Source organism: Typopeltis vanoorti, chromosome 3 (assembly GCF_054136105.1).
Source record: "Typopeltis vanoorti isolate ZY-2024b chromosome 3, IOZ_Tvanoo_1.0, whole genome shotgun sequence".
Taxonomy (NCBI): Eukaryota; Metazoa; Arthropoda; class Arachnida; order Uropygi; family Thelyphonidae; genus Typopeltis; species Typopeltis vanoorti.
In genome coordinates, this window is record NC_143551.1 from 84,518,465 (window position 1) to 84,542,704 (window position 24,240).

Here is a 24,240-nt window from a genome sequence, read left to right on the forward strand (position 1 = left end):
TAGGTGGCAATGCTCAACCTCTTTATCTCCCTGACTTGGCTTCTAATAACCAAGTTTAATATGAGATTGAAAGGATGCTGATTAGTGTTTTAGCTCTACCTCTGAATGTCACCATCAAGAAATGAATTTCCAAATCTTTCTAAGCTTGTATGAATACTACAACTAGGATATTTGGTCTCTTATGAAATTTCTTTATCCATATTTTGGCTTACACAAATTTTGTTATTATTATTATTATTTGTACAGGTACTCCATGAGTCAAAAGACTCATCACAGGAGACCCACACTATCCATTAACACAATACCTATCATACATCTCTTTAAACTTATTCACTGTTGGGGCACTCACAGCCACTTCTGGCAATCCATTCCACTCATTCACCACTCTCCTAATAAAGAACCTAATCTACATAACCTTACTAGCCACACTCTTAGACAACTTCCAAGTGTGACTCCTTGTTTTTCTCCTACTCCCTGTGTATTGAAAATTTTCTTTTGTGCCCTTTAGCAACTTATAAGTTTCTATCATGTCCTCTCTCCACTGCCTGTTAGCTAAACTCTGCAACCTACACCCCTTCAATCTATCCTCAGGGAACATTCCACAGACCTGTCACAAGCTTGGTCACTCATCCCTGAATCCTCTGCACTATTTCCTGGTACCCCAGAAATGCAGGTGACCAAATCTGTACACAGTAATGTGGCTGAATCATAGCCTTATAAAGAGAGATAATAACCTCCCTATCTTTACTTATAAATATGTTCTTCAACATCCAAGTAATCCTCAGAGCTGTTCTGCCAACTCTTGCAATATGTCCTCTGAATTTCAAATCTCTATCCACCATCACCACCAGATCCTTAGCCTCATCAATTTTCTGTATACTTATTTATTTTTTATTTAGCTTATGATAATATAATGGCCATGAGGCCCCTTTTAAGGGGAAGTACAGACAGCACCATCTCAATCCCCCCCTAATTTTATCCGGGCTCAGGACTGGCATAGCTGGCGAATCAGGCCTATGGCTGGGTCTTAAGTATTCCTGACTATAATCTGGGTGTGTACATGGAGGCGGTTTGCCTGCTTGCAGGAGGAAAAACCCCAGATAAACTGGGGAGAAAAACCCTGCTGTCCATGCCCAAGACCGGTTAACTTGGCTATGTCTGAGAAAGATCCTTAAGCTCCTCATGTTGGTGACAAAAATCGACACTCCTTTACCAGGCATATGGTTGTGAAGCATGTAGCCACTTGGCTAACCGTGCAGACTCCTGTATACTACCATCAATATGATACCAAGGATGCAACCCCTTTCGTCCTAATGCACATTACCTTACATTTTACAACATTAAATTGACAACTATTGTATTTTGTCCACACTGTCAATTTATTTAAGCGATCCTGCAAGATATCTAATATCTATCTCACCTTTATCAACTATTACCCTCCCAAGCTTTGCATCATCAACAAACAACTGAATATCTCTCCCCCCCCCTCAAACCTTCTGCTATATCATTAATGTACAAATTAAAAAGTAGTGGTCATAGTATGGAGCATTGGAGCCACCACATCTCCATCCATGCCACCAACCTCATAACCATTCCCATTTGCTCCAAATTATGTAATAATTTTCCATGTGGTATTCTGTCAAATGCCTTTTGCAAAGTCTAGCAGTATCATAGTCTAGCCATTTCCTTTATCCATTTCTGCTGTCACCTTATTTATTTATTTATTTCATATCCAAACACAAGTGGTACAGTTGTAAGTAAGTGGTACAACATTTGATAATTTGATAGGTGAATTATACAGGAAATAATAAGTAAAATATGAAGAAAAAGAAACTATACATAAGTTATATACAATAAATATGGTAAGATGTTGCTCCAGTATCTTGTGCAATCAACTACTGTTTCTTTGCAGGATATAAGGTCCTTTTTTGTGCAAGGTTATTGCATAAAAGAAGGTGTTCCATGGACTGTGTTGTCCCACACTCTCAATTATCTGGTCCTGTGAGGTGGCCCCATTTGATGAGGTTTTATTTGCAGCATCGTGTTGTTTGAAGTCTGTTGAGGCTTTCCAAGTATTCCAGTCCAAGTCGGCACCACATTGAAGATGTTCTGCTGTTCCAATATTATCCTCATGGTATAGCGCAAGCCATTGTTGAAGTCTTGTCTCTGGAGGGTTTTTAGCGGTTCAACAGTTGCTAGGAAGCTATTGTGGGATCTTAGTCTTTTCGGCACTGTGGTCTTGCCGAATAGTGGGTGGCATTTATCATTCGTTTGTCTGCTTCTTTCGTCAGCTGAGAATGCAGATGTTCGAATTGAAGTGGGTGCAATACCAGCCAAAGTATACAGGTCTTTTAGTGGTATTGGTTTCAGGCATCTTGTAATTAAGTGGCAGCTTTCATTCAATGCTGGGTCAGGTTTTTCAGCATAGCAGGATCTGGACTATACTGGGCAGGCATATTCAGCAGAAGAATAGCAAAGGACCAAGGCAGAAGATCTCAGTGTGCTAGGGTCTGCACCCGATTTGGAGGAGGCAAGCTTTCTTAGCATGTTGTTTCTTGCATTCACTTTTGTCTTTGTTTTTTCTATGTGTGTTTTATACGAAAGGGTGCGATCGAGAGTCACACTGAGGTAGATTGGGTTTCAGGAATGTTCTAAATTAGAGCCTTCCCAAGAAATCTGTAGTTTCCTGTTGGCTTCCTTATTGTTAAGGTGGAAAAGGCCAGTCTGGGTTTTCAAGGGGTTTGGTTTTAATTGACTGCTGCTATAATATGTGGTTAGACTATTTAAGGCAAGTGACAGGGTAGTTTCAATGGATTTGAAATTTTTTGATTGAGTAGCTATGGCAAGGTCATCAGCATAGATAAAATTTCTAGTTTCTGGAAAGATGGAGAGATTATAAATGTTGAAAAGTAATGGTAATAACACACTTCCCTGGGGAGAGGCCATGTTTTTGGGGATGCCAGCAGCTCTTCCTACCCCTCCAGGTCCACAAAAAAGCATCTCTTTTCCAAGAGTGATTGGATCAAGAGAACAAGGCAATAATCTCTAGTTATTCTGTATATTTTATTTCTGAGTGTGAGGTGGTTTATGGTATCATAAACTTATGGTATCATTAACTGCAAAAACTGCTCCTGTGGCTAGTTTTTGCTCATAACCATTTTCTATATATTGAGGTTGAGAATTTATGATGTACAGGATTTGCCTGGTCTAAAACCCGTCTGCTCAGCAATAAGATGGGGTTCGATTAGGGGTTGTAGCCTATTCATAATTAATCGTTCATAGAGTTTGAAGAGGTTGCTGAGTAGTGATATAGGTCTGTAATTTTTTGCTTCGGTTGGAGTTTTTCCTGGTTTCAGAAAGACCACCACCACTTTATCATGCCTCCAGATAGTTGGTATCCTTAGGGTTCTGAGGCAAGTGTTTAATAACACTTTAATAGGTTTAATAACCTCTCTTTAGTCCTGGATACAAAATGTTTAATTTGTTCATTACAGATAACATCAAGGCCTGCCGATTTTCTAGGTTTTTAATATGTTTATGGCAGCATTGAGTTCAGTGATGGTGAACTCTGAGTTAATCATATTTTGTTCCTCACTTGGGGTTCTAAGTATCCTATTTTTTGGGTGCTTTTTAGGAAATTTTCCATTCAGCAGCAACTGATGAGCAATTTGATTGGCTGTTACCTGTGGATGCTCATATGACTTAGTGAAATCCTTCCTAATTCTGTTGATAAAGTTCCATGCCTTTCTGCTACTATATGTCATATCAAGGACTTCTATTTCTTTTTTCTATGAGGAATGCCTTTGTTTCTCCTTTGTTTCTATGGAGCATAATGTTTCTCCTGCTTGGATAGTCTCCTCTGAAAAGGGGTTGTTATTGTAAAGTTGTAACTAATTAGCATACTGGGCTTGTGCATTACAGGCCTTTCTAAAATAGGCCTGGACTGTAGTTTGTGTGGCATCCTTGGAAGATTTTTTGGTGGAGATTTTCCTCAGTATTTTTATGAATTCGAGATACTCTTGAGGGTTTGGTGGGACTGGTTCTATGGAGCAGTCAAGATCTTCCATGAAACCCTTCCAGTTAGCTTTTTTTGAAATTAAATCATCGTATGTAAGGGACTGTATTAGGCATAATGGCCGAATTGAATTGAAGCATTATTGGTCTATGTTGAGTATGTGGAATGGGATTTAAAACCTTTTTAATACAAATATTGGATATTTTTGAGCTAACAAATATGAAGTCAAGGTTTATAGCCTTACTTCCATCTGCCACTGTTGAAAGATGCAGGGAGTTTTGGATTATGTATCAGTTTTAGAGAAAGGTTTTCAGCTCATTTTTCAACAAGTTCTCCATCTTCGTTGGACTTTGTGTAACCCTAGTTAATGCTATGGCTGTTAAAGTCACCTAATACAACATTAGTCATGTCTGCATTATTTTTGAGGAGGATGTAGGGGAAGGAGAAAGCTTCTTCTTTTGCCGTTTATAAACTGAGGTGATTGAGATATTTTTAAATGTGATGTAATAATCTCAATGTTTCTCTTGTTCGTTGAGTCAATGGACGATGGCATTAAGTTTTCTTTTGTAAATATTGCACTACCATATTTATCATGGGGTATCTCTTTGACGAGTTTCATGCCATGGATATAAGGTTTTGCAGCACAGTCTCCTCTGTGAGTGAGTTTCTTGCAAACAGAGCACATCACAGTCATTTTCTCTGCAAATATTTGCAATGAAATCTTGCTTGACACTGGAGAAACCTTCAATATTAAATGATATTATTTTTAGGCCTGGCTCCAGGTGGGATCCTTTAGGGCAGGAATTTGGGAGCATTTCAGATCGATCACTTGCTTTTGGTTGATAGCAGCTTTAGCTTCCCCTAATGGGTACCAACAGGTTGCAGGAATGAGAACCTAGCTTCTGCGCACCCCACCCCACTCTGCGTCACCTTATTATAAAATGTGAATAAATTACTGAAGCAGGACCTACTTTTTACATATCCATGCTGCCTCCTACAAAGCATCATATTTCTATCCAACCATTCCTGAATTTTACTTTCAACCAACTTTTCCAATACTTTTAACCACCGCTCCAGAGATACCAATTGGTTTATAATTTGCTACTTCTATCTTCTTTTTTGTAATGGAACTATCTTATCCTCTTTCCACTCCCTTGGAACCTTGCCAGAGCTGAGACTTATATTAAACAACATTGTCAGAGGCCTGCAAGTTCACTTGCATATTCTGGTAGCACATGAACTGACATAATGTCCAAGTCCACTGCTGTATTCACATTGATATTTTTCTATATACTGTACCTCCAGGTCATCTACCTCTGTTCTCACATCAGTAATGGCAAATTCACCACCTGGATGATATATCCTTGCAAAGTGATCACTTAGTAACTGAACTATTTCTTCTGCTTCTGTCACTTTCCTACCATAAGCACTGAGTAATCTTTCCATAATCATTCTTTCTCTTACTTGCTACATAGCAAAAAAAAAAAACTCATTTGGATTCACTTTGGCCTGCTAAGCTAATTTTCTCTCAAAATATGATTTAGCCTTCCTTCCCAATACGTGTTACCTTCTTGCTTGTAATTTATATTGCTCACGAGCATTCTGATCACCTTTTTGTTTATATTTCTTCCCCAATGCATTTTTTTTTTTTTTGCAGCTAGTGCTTTATATTTGTCGCTCATGCACTTAATCTCTATGTGTTTATCCTCCTGACCCTGGGTATGCAGTCTCATTACTTTTTTTTTTTTTGCCATGCTGTGTTATTCCTGCTCATGTCATTACAGTAGTACCTTGAGATACAAGTTTAATTCATTCCGTGACCAAGCTTGTAACTCAAAATGCTCGTATCTCAAATCAATTTTCCCCATTGAAATTAATTAAAATGAGATTAATTCGTACTAGCCCCCAAGAAAACCACTCCAATTATTTTATAATAATGTATTTATAATGAACAAATATTGTATACAAACAAAATGAAACCAAATACTGTACATACATTACATGTGAAAGAGAATCTAAAGAAATAAACAGATGTTGGTGGAGCCAATTAGCGTATAGTATTAATTTTTTCTTTCACTTCACTTTTGCTTAACTTAATTTTCTTCTTCACTAGTTTTTTTCTTTTTTGCCACGCTTTTGTCACTTTCATCCGCAGGACGTTTCAATAGAAACCTGTCCAAGGAGCTCTGTTTCTTCCTCCCTTTTAGAATGTTTCTGAAATGAGTTAGGCAAGTGTCATTAAATAGCGCCGCTGCACAACCAGTTGCAACTTTTTCAGGGTATTTCTTTTCAACAAAGTCTGAAACTTTTTCCCACATTGCCAACACTTTCTTTATCTCACTTGAAGAGATAACCACCTCTGCCTCTGTGGTTGTACCAATCTCTTGCAGAACCTCAGTATGTTGCTGCGTGTGTAGTTCCATCAACTCCTCCATCGTCAGTTCCTCGGAATGTGCGGTGACAAGGTCTTCAATGTCTCCTTCATCCACCTCCAGGCCCATGGACTTTCCGAGGGACACAATCTCCTCCAGCACTTCCTGTCCAGGTTTAAATCCTTCAAAGTTCTCGCAAATTATAGTCTCTGTCACAGTGTCTCCTGCGAGCTGCTTCCCTGTCAACCAAAAAATCAGCAGGTTCTCCATCTTTTCATGGATAAAGTTGCATAGCTTTGAAATTATTGTAACACCCTTAGCTGGAGTTATAGCCTTTATCGAGTCCTTCTGCTTCAGAATAGTACATATCGTAGAAGTAGTGCAATCGTACTGCCTTGCCAAGTCTATTATTCTTACGCCTTGCTCATGTTTGTCTATTATCTCATGCTTTAATTTCATGGATATAACCTTTTTCCTTTCCTCACCACTGTTCTTTACACTCACCTTCTTTGGACTCATGGTTATACGAAAAAAATTAGCTAAATAACTGTACATACAAAAAAAAACACAAAATTAAAACTCAACACGACAGAAATGCTTCTGCAGTGAGGTAAACATGTGAACTGAACGACGCGCAGGACTCGGGAATCTGAGCAGAGTGGTGGTTCTGACGTCACCGAAGCAGGCTCGTAACTCAAGGCAAAAAATTGACCTAGTGACGGCTTGTATCTCAATAAACTCGTATGTTGGGGCACTCATATCTCAAGGTACCACTGTATTCCCCTGCACTGACTCAGCAGTCAATAGATTCACCAACCTTCCCATCCCATTATTATACTTTTAATACTTCTCCTGGGGCCATATCTTCTTTCCATACTCTGACTGCTCTCATTTCTCTACTCATTATTCTTATATTTCCTCACTTTCTCATTTATTCAGTTACTCTTTCACCTTTTTATCTACATTCCAGTATCATTCCAAAATATGTTGTTCATGTTTCTCTCTCTCTCTCTCTCTCTCTCTCTCTCTCTCTCTGTGATCATTAACTATATTCACTTTACCATGCTCTTTGCACCCTCTATGTTATCAAACAACACCAAACACATTCAAAGTTAGTCCATCTACAATAGGCATTACCGCTTCTCTTCAAATTCGCTCTATACAGTTATTGGCTTAAACCAAAACAAATGATAGAATTTCATGCCAGCTGAGTAATGCCCAGTTCAACAAGGGGCCCTTGTTGTTCACATCAGAGAACCCAGGCTCTCTGATGTGAATAAACAGTGAAATGTCAGCTACTGGAACTAATCCTAATTCAGCATCAGCAGAGTTCAAGATTGGCATAATCAACTTAACAGGCATCAGCAGAAACAAAAATGGAATTATCAGAAGAATCCAAATCAATGTAATAGGTGTTGCTAAACATCTATTACACTGATTAAGGATTAAGAAAACAAAGAAGACAAAAACAGGTTAGGATTTTCTTAACAACAAATACAAGATGTTATATTCAAGCAATAACAATCACAATAAAAAAAAAGAAGTAGCAATAGTATTCAACACTAACTATGAGGATAATCTTCTTGAATGGCAGGTGATATCAAGTAGAGTGATGTGGACAAATAGCAAAATGGGCAACTGGACAGTTAGACTTATTTGTGCCTCTGGTGTCCAATAGAAGGTTCTTCTGAGGAAGAGGTGGAGCAATTTTTTAGGCATTAGAGAAGCAGCTAACAAAAAGAAAAAGGAAAAGTTGGCCCTTGTTGGAGATCGAAATAATAGAGTGGGAATGCAATCAGGTGTGCATATTAGTACTTGAGTGAAAAAAAATCCATCAATAAACCCTGAAATGTAGAAAGGTAGGTGGAGTGGATGAATCATCGGCATCAACAGATGAATCATCACCATCATTCCACTGCTGGACAGATGCCTCTCAATGTGTCTTCCATTTTAGTCAGTGATGTGCAATAAATATTGAAACCAGTCTGAATAGTGGCCCTTCCCATAATAAATAGCATTATACATGTCCATAAGGATATGTGTTTTGCATTATAGGATACTAAGACAATTCATGTGACGTCATTAGCCTCTACATACAAGTAGCCCATTCATGAAATTACTTCACGTGCAAACTTTGTTTGCTTACACTTGGATCCAGGATGAAACCAAGAATATAACTATATAATTTCTTGGCATTCCCCTTGTGGTGGCCAGGGAATAAGAATAGCCCCACTGTAGCCCATGCATGTCATACAAGGTGACTAAAATGGGTACCCAGTGCTTGGGAGTATAACTGGGTCACACATAAATATTGAGGCCTGGTCCCCCAGGTTGGGGATTGAGCATGGGGCAGATGACCCCACCCTGGGAAAAAAAAAATTGTCATGAAATCTGAAGAAATAACTGCTGGATGAGCTAAATGGTGACAAAAATGGCAAATGTCTTAAGGATTTGAAAATTGGATAATGGAACGTACTTTCTCTTTACCGATCTGGAGCTTTAAAAATGCTGCTGGAGCAATTAGATAAATACAGGATACTTGTTATGGCTATACAAGAAATTAGATGGACAAGAGAGGGGATTATGGAAAAGAAAAATCATATTATTTTTTATAGCTGCCAAAAGAAAGACCACGTGTTGGAACAGGTTTCATTGTAAAGAGGATGATAAAATATCTTATCATGGACTTCAAAGAAAACTTACCTCAAATGTGTAGATTACAAATTAAAGTACAGTTATTCAATCTTTCAATCTTATATTCAATCTTATAAATTAAAGTACAGTTTTTAACTACAGTTTTATCTGTGTATATGCTCCAACTGAAGAAAGATTCTGAAAAATAGTCGTTTTATGATGAATTAGATAACATCTATGGGGGAATGTCCAAATAAGGATGTAAAAATTATTATAGGTGTGATTTAAATGCCAAGATAGGCAATGAGAATACACACAGGCCAACCATTAGGAAATATAGTTTACATAATGAAACTAATGATGATGATGGGACTAGATTAATCAACTTTGCTTCTTCAAGAAATATGGTTATTGGTAGTACAATGTTTAATCATAAAGATATTCATAAAATGACCTGGAAGTCTACTGATGGACACACCTTTAACCAAATTGATCATCTTTTAATGGATGTAAGACACCTATCCAATTTGATGGATGGATGTTAGAACCTACAGATTATGTTGGAGCTTTAATGGATTTTTTACAACACTCAAAAAGAGAGGAGGGAGCTCATCTTTCATAGAACGGATAAGGGTAGCAAGTTTGCGGTAGGGCTTATATGCTGTGTGTAGGTTGTACTTTTTTAGTATCTTGGCTATTTTTTCCGAAGTGCCACGGATGTAGGGTATGGTGATGGCATTTTTAAAATCTTGTTGATGAAAGGGACGGGGAATGGGGGAGGAACTGATTATTTTTTTGATACTGTGTTCGCTGTAGTCATTGGAGAGGAAAGTTCTGTGTATGTGGTTAAGCTCAGTAGTGAGGGCGGTTCCACTGGAACAAAGATTGTGGGCTCTCTTGGTAAGAGTTTTAATGATGCCATATTGTTGCGAGGGGTGGTGGTGGGAGAGTTTGTGAATGTATCTGCCTGTGTGTGTGGGTTTTCTGTATACAGTGAAGGCAAGTGTATCATTAGGCAGGCGTGTGACTAAGGTGTCTAGGAAGGGTAAACAATTGTACTTTTCCTTTTCCTGGAGTTTACAAAGTACCCTGTTCCTGTAAGCTGGCGTACTTTGGACAGACAGGCAGATCAGCATCCATCCACCTGGAGGAACACAAGTCTTACATCGTTAAACACAACTATGGCCATTCAGGCTTGGCTGACCATGTTTTGGACACCACCCACAGAGTATCATGGAAGAAAACCACCATGCTCCACCACAGCAAATTCAAGAAAGAGAGACTTTTCTTAGAAGCAGCAGCAGCTCTCAGAAACAATCAAATCTTAATAAATACGGTTGCATTAAACTTCCAAAGATTTGGGAAACACTCATCACCAGAGGTCCCACCTTACATTCCAGGCCACCTACTACCACCCTTAGAGGGCACTCCACCTAGATAGGACTTTAGTGTCACCCACGTGGTTGGGCTTAGTATTGTAAGTTTTTGTGTGCATGTTACATTAATTGTTTTTGTAATCCCCGTAGATGTCCTAGTGACTAGGACGAAATATAGGAAGTATTAAATTCTATTTTAATTCTTTTTGAGTGTTGTAAAAAATCCATTAAACCTCCAATATAATGTCCTCACAGCACTTAAGCCTCTACACTAGAACCTACAGTGGAGCAAATATTGATTCTGATCACTTTTGTAATGATATCTCTAATGCAAGGAAGATATATGGATCCCATGCTAGAAAGTTTAATAAGGAAAAGATTGAAGGAATTAGAAGTTAAAGCCAAATATGGTGAGAGAATCAGTGAAAAACCTGTCTGGTCTAACCATTGGTGAGAGTGTTAATGAAGCTTTGGATGTTCTTAGGGATGTCATAGTGACCACAGCAGACATAGTATTAGGAAAAGTCAGTACAGTTAAGTATAACCATTGATTTGATGAAGAATGTGAACATGTGACTGTATTAAAAAATGAGGCATATAAACAAATGCAGTAAAGGAACCATGCTCGTAAACCTGGAGAAATATAGTTTGGCTAGAAAAGAAGAAAAAAAAAGAGTGCATAAGAACAGAAAGAAGAAATACTATGAGGATGAACTTAAGGAATTGGAACATCTCAGAAGTATGAATGAAAGCAGATCCTTCTATCAAAAGTTAAATAGTAGTCGGAAAGATTTCCACCCTAGAGCAATGTTATGTAGGGGTAAGGAGGGTATAATTTTGAGTGGGAATGAATTGATACTAGGAAGATGGGCAGAGCATTTTGATGAACTATTGAATTTAAATATATCTGGTCAATTAGATGACATGGAAGAGAGCCAAGATCTAGAAGCAGTTGAGCCAGTATCAACAGATGCAGAAGTGGAGGCAGCTATTTAAAAACATTAATAAAACAATTCCAGATGAATGGAATCTAAGCATCATATGCCCCTTCCATAAGAAAGGTGTTGTAATAACAGGCTATCTGGTGAAATAACGTGCTTTTAGAAAGCTCCTGAAAGATCTGTGATTTTTGTTGATTTGTTGATTGTTTTCTTTGATTTGATGGTGTATTATTGTGGTTTTTGGTGTGATTGTTGTACTACAGAGTTTTATAGCATAATTACAGAAATAATTATGAATTCGTTATCATTAGACCTTAGAGCAGTACCGGCAAAAAACATGGCAGCGGCTTTGTCATTCCATGATTTTAATTTAGACTTCAGTCGTTAAGTGTGAGGTGTGCTATATGTATTCTTTCAATTACATAAATGATTTGTGAATGTTTAGGGCAGATAGAAGGAGGGTGTGTGCACGAAGTGTGACCTGAATGAGGAATTGATGAATGCAAATATGAAATTGATGACAGAAAGTGTAAGTAGCGAGAATGTCGCTGGGAAAAGAAGTGCACATTCAAAAGAGAAAGAGAAGGATAGTGTGAAAGAGATACAAAAGAATGTTAAAAAATCAGTAAAAAAGAACACGAATAATATAAAATCCATAATGGATGTTAAAAAGGACGAAAGTGAGGCAAGAGTGGTGGAAGGAAATGAAATTGAGAGAACGAATGAAACTGGAAACAGCGTGATGCAGAAATTGAAAGTGGCGGGAGTGGTGGAAGGAAACGAAATTGAGAGAATGAATGAAACTGGAAACAACATGATGAAGGAATCGAAAGTGGAAAAAATTGAAAAAATGAATGACAGTGAAAGTTGGACACATGTTGGACCGAAAGTATGGAAGCACAGAAGGATGAATGATAGTGAAAGTGAGAGGAGGTGGTCGAGAGATAGAAAATTAGGACGATTGAATGATAGAGAGAATGTGACGCGAGATTCGGAAGTTGAATTGGATTGCATGAGGAAAGAGATAAAATGGATGCAGAATGAAATTAAGAAAATTCGGGTAAAAAATATTAAAACAAATCATGATGGCAAGAAAGAGATAACAAAAGATGAGCGAGTGGCGTTGTATGGTGACTCCATTATTAAAGGTGTGCTGGATGATAAGATGCATAAGCTATGTTTTCCAGGTGGTAAAATGAGTAGAGTGATTGAGGCATTGGATATGAGGAAGGAGCGAGCAAAGGAGTTAATGGTTTTAATTGGTACGAATGATTTGACAGAGGACAAAGAGAGCGTCAGAATGGATATCAGGAGACTACTTAGAAGGATAAAAGGGAATAGTGTGACAGGAAGGGTGGTCAGCATGTTGCCTAGGTATGACTGTGGTGAGAGTGTCACATCTCCTCACACATTTTAGGAGCTGGCTGAAATGTGTGAGGAGATGGGAGTGCAGTTTGTTAATGTGTGGAATGAGTTTGAGGGACTTAGTGAGCTGCATTTGAGTGGTTATGGTGTGAGTTGCTTGGAGAGACTGCTGCTGGAAGGTAGAAAAGTGAGTAGAGTGAGAGAGAATAAATCAGATCAAGTGGGAAGTGATGTGGAAGAGCAGGAGAGTAAGTTAGGAGAGATTGAAGAGGTGGTTATAAATGAGGAAGTGAGTGGTATGAGTATAGAAAATGTGAGAATGGGTGTGCAAGAGGAACAGGAAAACGGGGAGGCTCAGGGTGGACAGGGGGGTACACAGCATGAGAAAGGCGGATGCTCTAAGAGGAGGTGAGAGCATATGTAGAAAGTAATGGGATGAAGTGGGATCAAGAGGAAACAGTTTGAATTGAAGATAATTTAAAAATGAATAAGCAGAAAGGGAAATGGCCCCAATCGAGCATTGAGAGATCACATCAAGTGGGTGGTATCATTGGAACTATCTGTAGATCCAGAAATGAGCTGTTGTGTTTGTATACAAATGCTAGAAGTATAAGAAACGAGGCAGATGAAATGGTTGCATTAATTGCGTCTGTTCACCCAAAGATTGTCGGAATAAGTGAGACATGGTTGGAAGAGGACGACATCCTGACAGGAATAGAAATGGAAGGGTATGATGTGTTTCGTGAGGATAGAAAGGGTAAAAAGGGAGGGGAGTGCTATTGATGATAGAGAAAGAGTTATGTCCATACAAAGTAGAGATGCAAGAGGGAAATAGTGCCAGTGGTTTTGAGGCAGTATGGTGTGAGATAGAGTGAATGGAATCAAATACTTGGTTGAATGTTTGTTATAGACCAGGAAATGTCTGTGCAAATGAAATATATAATCAAATTAGCCAAATAAGAAAAGGGTAATCATTATGGGTGATTTTAATTATGGCAATATAGACTAGAATGATTGATAGCAACTGGAAGTAAAGAAAATGAGTCTGTGACTAGTGGTGTGCCTCAGGGTTCTGTTCTTGGACCACTGCTGTTTAATTTGTTCATTAACGATATAGGGAAGGATCTAAGAGAAACAGTTCATTTGTTCCCTGATGATGCAAAGTTGGGTAGGGCAATAGTGAATGCAGAAGATGTCAAAATCTTGCAGGATGATTCGGATAGAATGGCATTCTGGGCTAAAGAGAATGGATGTCAATTTAATGTGACAAAATGTAAGGTTATGCATTGTGGGGTGAAAAGATTAGCAGCAGTATATAACATTGGTGGAACTGTACTCCAGGAGATTGATGAGGCCAGGGACTTGGGAGTGTTGGTGGATAGGGAGATGAAGTTACACATTGCAAAAGTGGCTAAATCAGCTCATCAAATCACTTGGTTGCTGAAAAATACTTTGATGAGCAGAGACAAGCAAGTTATTGTTCCTCTTTACCGAGCCTTGATAAGATCTCATCTCGATTACTGTGCCCAGATTTGGTCACCTAGGTTTCTTCTTGATGGGGAGGAGGTGGAGAAGATCCAGAGGCAAGTGACCAAGATGATAGCAGGTCTATGGAATGAACCTTATGAGAACAGGTTGAAGATTTGTGGGTTGCAGAAATTGATTGATAGGCGGAAAGACATTCAAATTGCTAAAGGGTTAATTGCTAAAGAGAAGTTGGTCAAGAGCAAAATACAGGAATGGATAGATGGAAATGAGATACTGCATGGAGGGGGGAGGGGGGGAGCATGGTTTTGTGGAGGGTAGGGCATGCCTCAGTTATTTGCACACATTTTATAATACAATGACAGCTGAGTTGGATAAAGGTAGTGAGTTTGAAGTGATACTAGTGGACTTTGCAAAGGCCTTTGACAGAATACCAAATGAAATTCTAATCAGTAAACTGCAGCACATGGGGATGGATAGGAGGGTGGTTGCTGGAGAGATATCAGAAAGTAGTTTATGAAGGAGTAGAGTCCAAAAGAAGTGTGACTAGTGGCATGCCATAGGGTTCTTGGACTGCTACTGTTTAATTTCTTCATTAACGATATAGGAAAGGATCTGAGAGGAACTGGTCAATTATTTGGAGATGATGCAAAGTTGGGTAGAGCAATAGTTAATACAGATGATGTCAAAATTTTGCAGTAAGAGCAGAAATTGACAAATCAAGTGGAGGAAAATCCTAAAGAGTTTTTTAGATATGTGGTAAGTAGATTTGGATAGATTGGCAGACTGGGCAAAGGAGAATGAATGATCAGTTTAATGTGGCAAAGTGTAAAGTTATGCATTTTAGGTGAAAAGATTACCATCTCTATATCATATTGGTGGAACTGTATTTCAAGAAATTGATGAAGTCGGAGACTTGGGAATGTTAGTGGATATGAAGTTAAAATTTAGTGGGCACATAGCAAAAGTGACTAAAGCAGTTCATTGGATCACTTGGTTAACAGGTGATTAGTTTACGGAATTAACAACGCATATAAAGTATATTAATTAAAGGTAACTTTAATGAATAACTTCTATATTTCGGCAACATCACATTGCCATCTTCAGGAACATAAAGATATGGTATGTGCACACAGGCACTAACACAAAGCAAATGAGGAAGAAAGCAAGAAATATACTTTATATGCGTTGTTAATTCCGTAAACTAATCACCAGTTATGTCTGACCAACGTATAAGCCTTGCTACTAGAATCGTGATCATCCACAGAGATGCCATCGCACGAAAGGCCCGTCAATACGGCAAATTGAGGTTGAAAATATCGAGGCAAATAAATCGTCTGACGTTCCTAAAACGCTGCCGGGATAACAAAGTGATCCCTAATTGTGTTAAATTGAAGCACCGTTTTACTTCCGAGAAAGCTCTGCGCATTTATAATCGCACTAGCTTCACCCTGTTAAGAGAACAAATTACCGCGATGCAAGTTCTCCTGGCCGACGAAAACAAAACCTTTCGGGCGCTAGAGGAAGAGCTTTTGGATACACTCGGCCGTGATCTATGGTCGATACTTCATGACGTCTCGTGCACATCGACAAAAAAAGAATTCGAAAAAATACGAAAACCTGACAAAGAATTCTACCTCCTTACCACAGCCACCACTCAACACCGTAGTCAACCTCTCGTCGGCAGTTTTAAAGCCTGAAGCAACATAAAAAACTCAGCCCACTTTAAAGCCAGTATAGAAAACCTCACACTCCAACACGCTGACATAATGGTCAGTTTTGACGTCTCCTCCCTATTCACTAATGTCCCACTCAAAGAAATCCTAGAGCTCATCCAAGCCAAGCTTCCTCCCGATATCTCAGCCCTATTTCAGTTCACAATGAACTCGGGCTATTTTGTTTGGCAAGGAAAGTTCTACAAACAGATAGAGGGTACAGCCATGGGTTCACCGCTTTCCCCACCCTTGGCCAATTTCTTTATGGAGACATTTGAAGAGAAAGCCTTAAACTCCGCCCCACAAAAACCCACTATTTGGCTTCGTTATGTGGACGATGTGTTTGCTATTTGGCCACATGGCTCAGACACACTCCACTCCTTCCTAACACACTTAAACAACCAACACCCCAGAGTCCAGTTCACCTTAGAAAAAGAGGAAAACAATACCCTCCCCTTCCTAGACACTTTAATCACCCGCCAGCTTGATGGATCTTTGGTTTTCTCTGTTCACAGAAAACCCACCCATACTGGCAGATACATTCACCAGCAGTCCCCCCCCCCACAACAATATGGGGTTATAAAAACACTATATAACAGGGCAAAATTAATCTGCTCAGATGACAAGGCCCTAACTACTGAACTAAACCACATCCTCAACACTTTCTTAGCCAATGGCTATAACCCCAAAAAAATCCAAAAAATACTAAAACCAGTAAACCACAACTCTCCTCCCCCCCTCCACAATAAAGATTACACCAAGTCTATCACCATCCCCTACATCCAGGGCACCTCTGAGAAAATAACCAATATCCTCAAAAAATATGACCTTACTTCCTGTTACAGACCATATAAAAAGTTGGCATCCCTTATCGCTCTACCAAAGACCAACCACTTCCCCTAGACCTACCTGGTGTACACCAGGTCCCTTGCAGCTGCAAATTGTCCTACTTTGGCCAAACAGGCAGAACAACAAATATCAGGATTTCAGAACACCAAGACTACATCCGGTTCCACCAGTACAGCCGCTCTGGGCTGGCAGACCATGCCTTAGATACCCACCATAAAATTCGTTGGAAGAAAACAAAAATAATTCATTGCAGCAAGTTTAAATACGAAAGATTATTCAAAGAATCTTCAGCAGCTCTAAAAAACATTTCCTAACCTCAACAAATTTGGGTGCATGAAACTACCCCAAATTTGGGAGACTTACATTATGAGAACTTCAGCCCAACTGCCAAGACTACCAAATTAGCCTGCCAGAGGGCACCATTAGGACTTTAGGAACAATATTAGTTTCTTGCTTTCTTCCTCATTTGCTTTGTGTTAGTGCCTGCGTGCACATACCATATCTTTATGTTCCTGAAGATGGCAATGTGACGTTGCCGAAATATAGAAGTTATTCATTAAAGTTACCTTTAATTAATATACTTTATATGCGTTGTTAATTCCGTAAACTAATCACCAGTTATGTCTGACCAACGTATAAGCCTTGCTACTAGAATCGGGATCACTTGGTTGTTGAAGATTAACTTGATGAGCAGAGACAAGCAGGTTATTGTTCCTCTTTATCAAGCCTTGATAAGATCCCATCTTGACTACTACTGCATACAGATCTGAGTGGTGGTTTCTTGGTGATGAGGAGGAGGAAGAAGAAGTGAAGAGGATATGAAATGAACCTTACGAGAACAAGTTGAAGATTTGTGGGTTATAGAAACTGGTTGATAGGTGGGAAAGGGGTGATATGATTGAGACATGCACATTACTGAGGGATTTTTACATGATTAATTTAGAGGAAAGTTTGCAGAACAGTTATGTTGGTGGTAAAACTAGGGCCATCCATGGAAACTGAGTAAGAGTGTAGTTAGCAAGGGTGTTAGAACTAAGTCTTTTGCTTGGAGAGTAGGGAATGAGTGGAATAGGTTGTCAGCATCTGTCTTGAGTGCCTTGGCTGTAAATAAATGAGTTCAAAGCAAAGTATGATAGATATTGTGCAAATGTTGGATAGTTCTTGACGTGATGTTTTAAGTGCCTCTGTTGATGAGTAAGGACTCCCTGGAGTTGCCTGTAATAGTAATAAATAAAACAGGAGAAGTCTGCAGGATTCTCTAACAAAATGAAATAACTGCTGCATAAGTTTGTTATGAAAATCAGTAATAAAAAGGCAAAGAAAAAGAGGATGGTCAGAAATGTTGAAAGCATCAACTATGTCCTCAATGGAGAAACTATAGAATAAATAAAACATTTCATCTGTATAGGCACAAATTTTAGTGAAGAAGGCAAATTAGATATAGAAATATACAGCAGAATTAGCAAAGCTGATATGCTAGGAAGTCAATGTATATGTACTGAATAAATGTATATGTAATGAAGAGAGAAAATAATTAAAAGTTAGGAGAGTGAACAAATGGCATCGCCTGGCATTGTCATATTAAAAATTAGGATATGAATGAACTTGACATTGTTGTTATTCATGAATGTGTTAGCAGAGCTTAATCGGATGTAATGTGGTCACTTAAACAGAATGGGAGAGAAAAGGTTAGCAAAAAGCATTTGGGTATAAGGAAATGAATTTTAGGAGTTCTTGCGAGATAACTATCTCAGGCAGCATGTAAAGGTGGGCACGCAAAAGTTTTAGATATGATCATTTCATCAGAGGATGTAATTGTGACAGGGGTTTCACACTTTCCTCCAGTTGGTGAACGTGATCATGAAGTGGATCACCTGGGTTTTGGATAGCCGTATGCAGACTTTTTGTGAGGAAAGGATATATATATATAAGTCTGGTGATTATGACAAGCTTAGAAGACAGCTTAGAGCTATATCATGGAATGAGGAGTTGACCGGAAAGGAAATAAATGCTGCTGGGAACTGACAAAGAAATGCGTAACAGTATCAATATGTGAATGTATTCCAAAGGCCAAAAGGATGATTAAAGTGGGTGTAAACTTGATGAATTAGGAGCTTAAGCATGAAAACTGGAAGAACTTACTTTGGAGACACTACAAGATGAATAATGGTAATAATTAGTTACATGAAGAGTATAAAGAACAAGGAGAGTGACTCAGTTAGTAAGGCAAACAAAAGTGCACTAAGAGCAGAAATTGGCAACTCACGTGAAGAAAAACTCAAGAGAGATTTTTAAATATGTGGCAAGTAGAAGGAAGAATGATCATGGTAAGATGATGTTAATGGATGAAAGTGGTAGAATGGTAACTACTGCAGAAGACATTGTTGAGGTATTCAGTAATCAATTTATAAGGGTGTTTCATCCTGATCAGAGTGGAATCATGAGGAACTTAAGTGTAGAGGACATAGGAGAGAATAGTTTAATTGTGAGAGAACAGGAGGTATTTGAGGGTTATGCTAAAGCAATAAGATTTGACAACATATCACCACACATCTTAAGAGAATGTTCCGAGGAATTGGCAGTAGTATTGGTATGCCTGTTTAATAACAGTCTTGCAACAGCACAGGTGTCAAGGACGTGGAAGGAGGGCAAAATTGTTCCAAAGCATAAAGGTAGTGACTGAGCTGTCATTTCAAATTATAGGCCAATCTGTATATCTGGAGTTGTGGTGACAGTACTGGAGAGATTGGTGAGAAGTAGGATACAGAAATGGGTTAATAACAGCAGTATTCTCTGTGGTTATCAGCATGGGGTTTGTTAAAGGGGAGATCATGTTTTACTGACTTACTTATGTTCTATAACAAGGTGAAAAATACCTTGGACAGGGGAATTGCATATACAGTGGTATACTTGGACTTCGCAAAAGCTTCTGATAGACTGCCACATGATAAACCTAAATAAATTGAAACAAATGGGATTGGATAACAGACTTCTGAGTTGAATTAGTGACTGGCTGTCTGATGGGTATCTGAAAGGGGCATATGGGGATGCAGTATCTCAAAAGAGAAAGGTCACCAGTGGTGCGTTGCAGGGGTCAGTTTTTGGGCCATAGTTGTTCAATTTGTATGTTAATGATATTGGGTTGGGTTTAACTAGTGATATCCAGCTGTTTGCAGATGATGCAAAACTGGGGAGAGCAATGCAGAGTCAAGCAGATGTTATTGCCTTACAAGAGGACTTGAATAGATTGCATGATTGGGCAGGTAAGTGGAACTGTCAGTCAGTGTTGCAAAGTGTAAAGTTTTGAGATTTGGTAAGCAATGATGGGATGCAAAGTGTATACACACTTGGTGGGGAAACATTAACGGAAGTAGAGGAAATGAGAGATCTAGGAGTAATGGTGGACAAGGACCTGAAATTCAGGAACCACATTTCGCAAGTTGTGAAGACATCACATCGGATAATGATAATGATGCTGAGGACCCTGACATGCAGAAATACAGAGGTTATGATGCCATTGTAAGGCCTTGATCAGGCCTCATATGGATTATTGTGCACATATTTGGTCACTGGGTTTTCATACTGAACAGGATATGTTGGAAACGATCCAGGTAAGGTTTACAAAATTGGTCAGTGATCTTTGGAATGTGGAGTATGAGGACAGACTAAGAGAATATAAATATTACAAAGCCTCGTTAATAGGAGGAGGATATGATTGAATCATATAAGCTAGTCAGGGGTTGTTATCAGGTTGACATAGAGGAGATTTTTCATAGAATGGGAGGAGGGAGTAGAACAAGAGACCATTGCTGGAAATTGTATAAAGAAGGTGTGAGCAGAGGAGTGAGGAGATGGTTCTTTGCATGGAGAGTGGAATACATTGCCTGAGTGTGTTGTGAATGTAGGCACATTGAATCACTTTAAGGCATAGTTGGATGAGCATCACGGGAGGTATGATTATGTGTATCTCCCATGATGAGTCTCTGACTCCATGTAGGTCAGATGATAATAATAATAATAATTATTATTATTATTATAAAACAAATGTTTTTTGCAAAATGACAAGATCAGGAATGTCATGGTGATGATGATGATTCTTTTTTTTATATATTTATTCCCTTTTTTTTTATTACATAACCAGAAACTTTGCTCTAGAGACCAAACATGGAACTCTCTCCAGCAAGCAAGACAGTGGCCTAACACTAGATGATGAAATTTATCTCCCAACTAAACATATTGACAGTCATTGAAGCATATGGCAGGACTCAAAACTGTCAGCCTGTTGGTTGGAGAGTGGGTAAGCTGGTGGGGCCAGCATATCATTGTACACATCATCAATCTGTTCCCAATAATATTGCAGACATTCCATATCTGAAAAATTCCTTCTCACTTTTCCCAACTTAACATCATCTACAAACAGCTGGATATCACTGGGGAGTTATTTGTATATTAATGACAGAACTCTGCCATTAATATACAAATCTCTTCTCAACATCATTAATATGCAAGTTTTTCTTCTAATATTATTATTCCAAGTTAAATTGCAAAGTCCTTAGACTGCTGTTTGTTAATTTTCCTTCACACTCTTTTTTCTGAAGTTCTTTATGTAATCCTAAATGGTATGTCTTTCATCTTGAGCTACTTTCCAAACTACTAAAGTTGTTTGGCAGCTTATATGAATCTCTTGAACTTTATACCCTTCTCCATTGAGTAATACTTTCTACAAGCATTAAAAATTATCTAGAGCTCCATATAATTCAAAAAATAATAAATGTAAAGTGAGTAACAAGAATTATAATGTATCATAGCTGCAGACCATGTATAATGAGAAGTGTATGTGTAAAAGAAAACATGGAGATAGTCAGGATCAGTTTCAGCCATGATTCCTTTCTCTATTATGCACTACCAACAAACAGTAAAAATGTAATTTATATGTGAATACAAAAACTTATATATGAAGCAGCAAATGACAACACTTTGAACAGTGAGATCGTCCTATATTCTGTAAAGTTAAATTAGATACTGTATTTGTTTCAACAGAGAACTGTGTATTTTAGATGTGTGGCAGAAGAGGGATCATACAAAAAACCCTGAACAGAAATATGAGGAAGATCTGATAACTGACATTAAATATCCTGAAGTAGAAGCGGAAATTCGTCTTCAAGTTGATCAACTTATGAGAGTTGAACTTGAGAGACTAACCACAGTGAGTAGCATTATGGTATATTATAATGTTATTATTATAATTGTACATTGAGTAATGACTGAATATTAAGCTATTTTTATTTTTATTTAATTTTAATATGGTGTTTTCACTTTTCAAACACTATACCATAGTAAAATAAAATGAAAACAGCTTAATATTATTATGAGAATATATAATTCCTCCTGCTGTTATAACTGTCTCTCCTGCATGATCATCATTGTTATTTTTAAACTTAGACATCCATGAGTCAAACAGCTCATCATTTGAGGTCCCAAAAAACAAACCTAATTGAACCATGGCTAATTGATTTGCTCTTTCTGCCCTTCCTACACTCTCAGATAATGCATTCTACTCTCTAGCCACTTTCCATCATCTTGTTAAAGTTATCATTTAAATTTAAATGGATTAAAAGTAATATACAAAGCAGCAAATAACTTACATATTGTAGCTCTTGGTGGTTAATACCAAGAGTACAAATAATGCTTGTTTATTACAAATTAAACAAGTATTGAACATTCAGAGAACATTATCAACAAAATAAGAAATTATATTTTGCATTTAAATTTCATTTCATCTTCTTCCCCTTAATATGTAATGCTCAGCAGTCTATCATGGCCAAGTGATTTGTCATGAAAATTTGAACAATGCTATGAAAAAGTTACAGTTTTCAAAGGAGAAAAAAGTTTGTCATCAGAAAGAATTACAAAATTTTGAAGAAATTTCCTTTCTCAATTTAATTTAAGCCTATTAGCAACCTGTCAGAATGTCTGTCTATTGTGAAAGACAAGCTTCTTTCTTTATCTCATTCCATAGCCCAACCAGCACCTTGCTCTTATAATTACTATAAACAAATATGTGCACAATAATCCATATGATTATTGTGCACATATTTGTGCGCAATGAAAGTGAATTGATAATTCTCTTAAATATCAAGATTATAGAATTATGAATTCACTTTCAGAACATTCGTTGCTATTTCACATCTTTCTAGTTTGTCAGAGCACAGAATTTCTATCATCCACAAGATTCTTTTAAGGATCATAAGCAGATGGTTATATGAGTTATTATGTTCAACATTTAAACTTAACATCTAATTTCCATATTTTGATATAACTCCTCTGTATGAAAGGCTGTAAAGCCTGTAGTAGGTCAGTGTCCTCTATGAGCAGTGGTCTTGATTAAAGGATCTGTTGTCCGTCATATTTCTGGTAACACACTTCTTCTTCTTCTCTCTTCCATCATCTATGTGGATGATGATGATGAGGCCAAATGAACTCTTTCCACTTCTGTCTGTCCCGGGAGAGTTCAAACAATTCTGTCCAGTTTGGTGTTGCTTGTTGTGATTTGGTTTTCAGGTCCTCTTTTATTTTGTCTATCCATCTAATTCTGGGCTGGCCTTTGGATGGTAGTCTTTCTGTTTCTATTCTGGCCAAACCATCGCAGTCTTCTTTCTTGGATTTTGTCTATTTTTGTTATTTCTTGTTTTAGTTGTTTCCTTATGTCTTCATTTCTTAGTTAGTCCAGCAGAAATACTTCAAGTAATCTTCTTAGCCAATCCATTTCAGTAACTAATAATTTTTTCTCTTCAGCCTTTTTGAGATTCCAGCATTCACTTCCATAGAGGAGTATTGGGAGGACCATTGTTTCATAGATTCTTACTTTTGTTACTTTTTTGATGTCTCTTGACTTCCATATTTCATTAAGTCATCCAAAAGTTTGGGATGCTTGACTGATTCGTCTGTTTATATCTTTTATAATTTCACCATTGTACTCAATAACTCCTCCCAGGTAGGTGAAGTTTTTCTACCTGCTCTAGATTTTTACTATCAATTTCAATTTTCAGATTGGTGCTTCTTTTATTGAAAGTTTATTTTCCACTTGGTTAGAATATAATAAATTTAGTTTAATCCTTTATCCAAGTGTGGGCAAACAAAGTTTGCACCTGAAAGTATCTTCAGGACTGGGATAAGGTGGTGCAACACCAGGTCGACTCCTTGCAAAGGTGGAGCAAGATACTATCACTCCTATCTCAGTATCTCCCATAATGCAAAACACATCTCCTTGCGGATATGTCTAATGTTATGCATTAAGGGAAGGGCCACTACCAAGACTAGTTTTGACCTTTATTGAGGTCGAAATTTATGGTGCTTCTTTTTTCCTATTTGCATAATTTTTGTTTTGTCTATATTTATGTTTAATCCAGATTTTATACATTCCTCCTTTATTTTATCAGAAATTTGCTGTAGATTTTCTTCTGTGCTTGCAAGTAATGCAATGTCATC

At 38.0% G+C, this 24,240-nt stretch overlaps 1 protein-coding gene across 3 annotated transcripts in view; it reads left to right on the forward strand.

Moving 5' to 3' along the window:
- Positions 1–24,240, forward strand: part of LOC150108341 (dynein regulatory complex subunit 11-like) — a 455,807-nt gene that overhangs the window by 265,482 nt on the left and 166,085 nt on the right. For all 3 annotated transcript variants that reach the window (XM_090390703.1, XM_090390704.1, XM_090390705.1), the window contains exon 11: positions 21,810–21,958. In XM_090390703.1, coding sequence (XP_090246829.1) covers positions 21,810–21,958 — 149 coding nt within the window. The remainder of the gene's footprint in view (positions 1–21,809; positions 21,959–24,240) is intronic.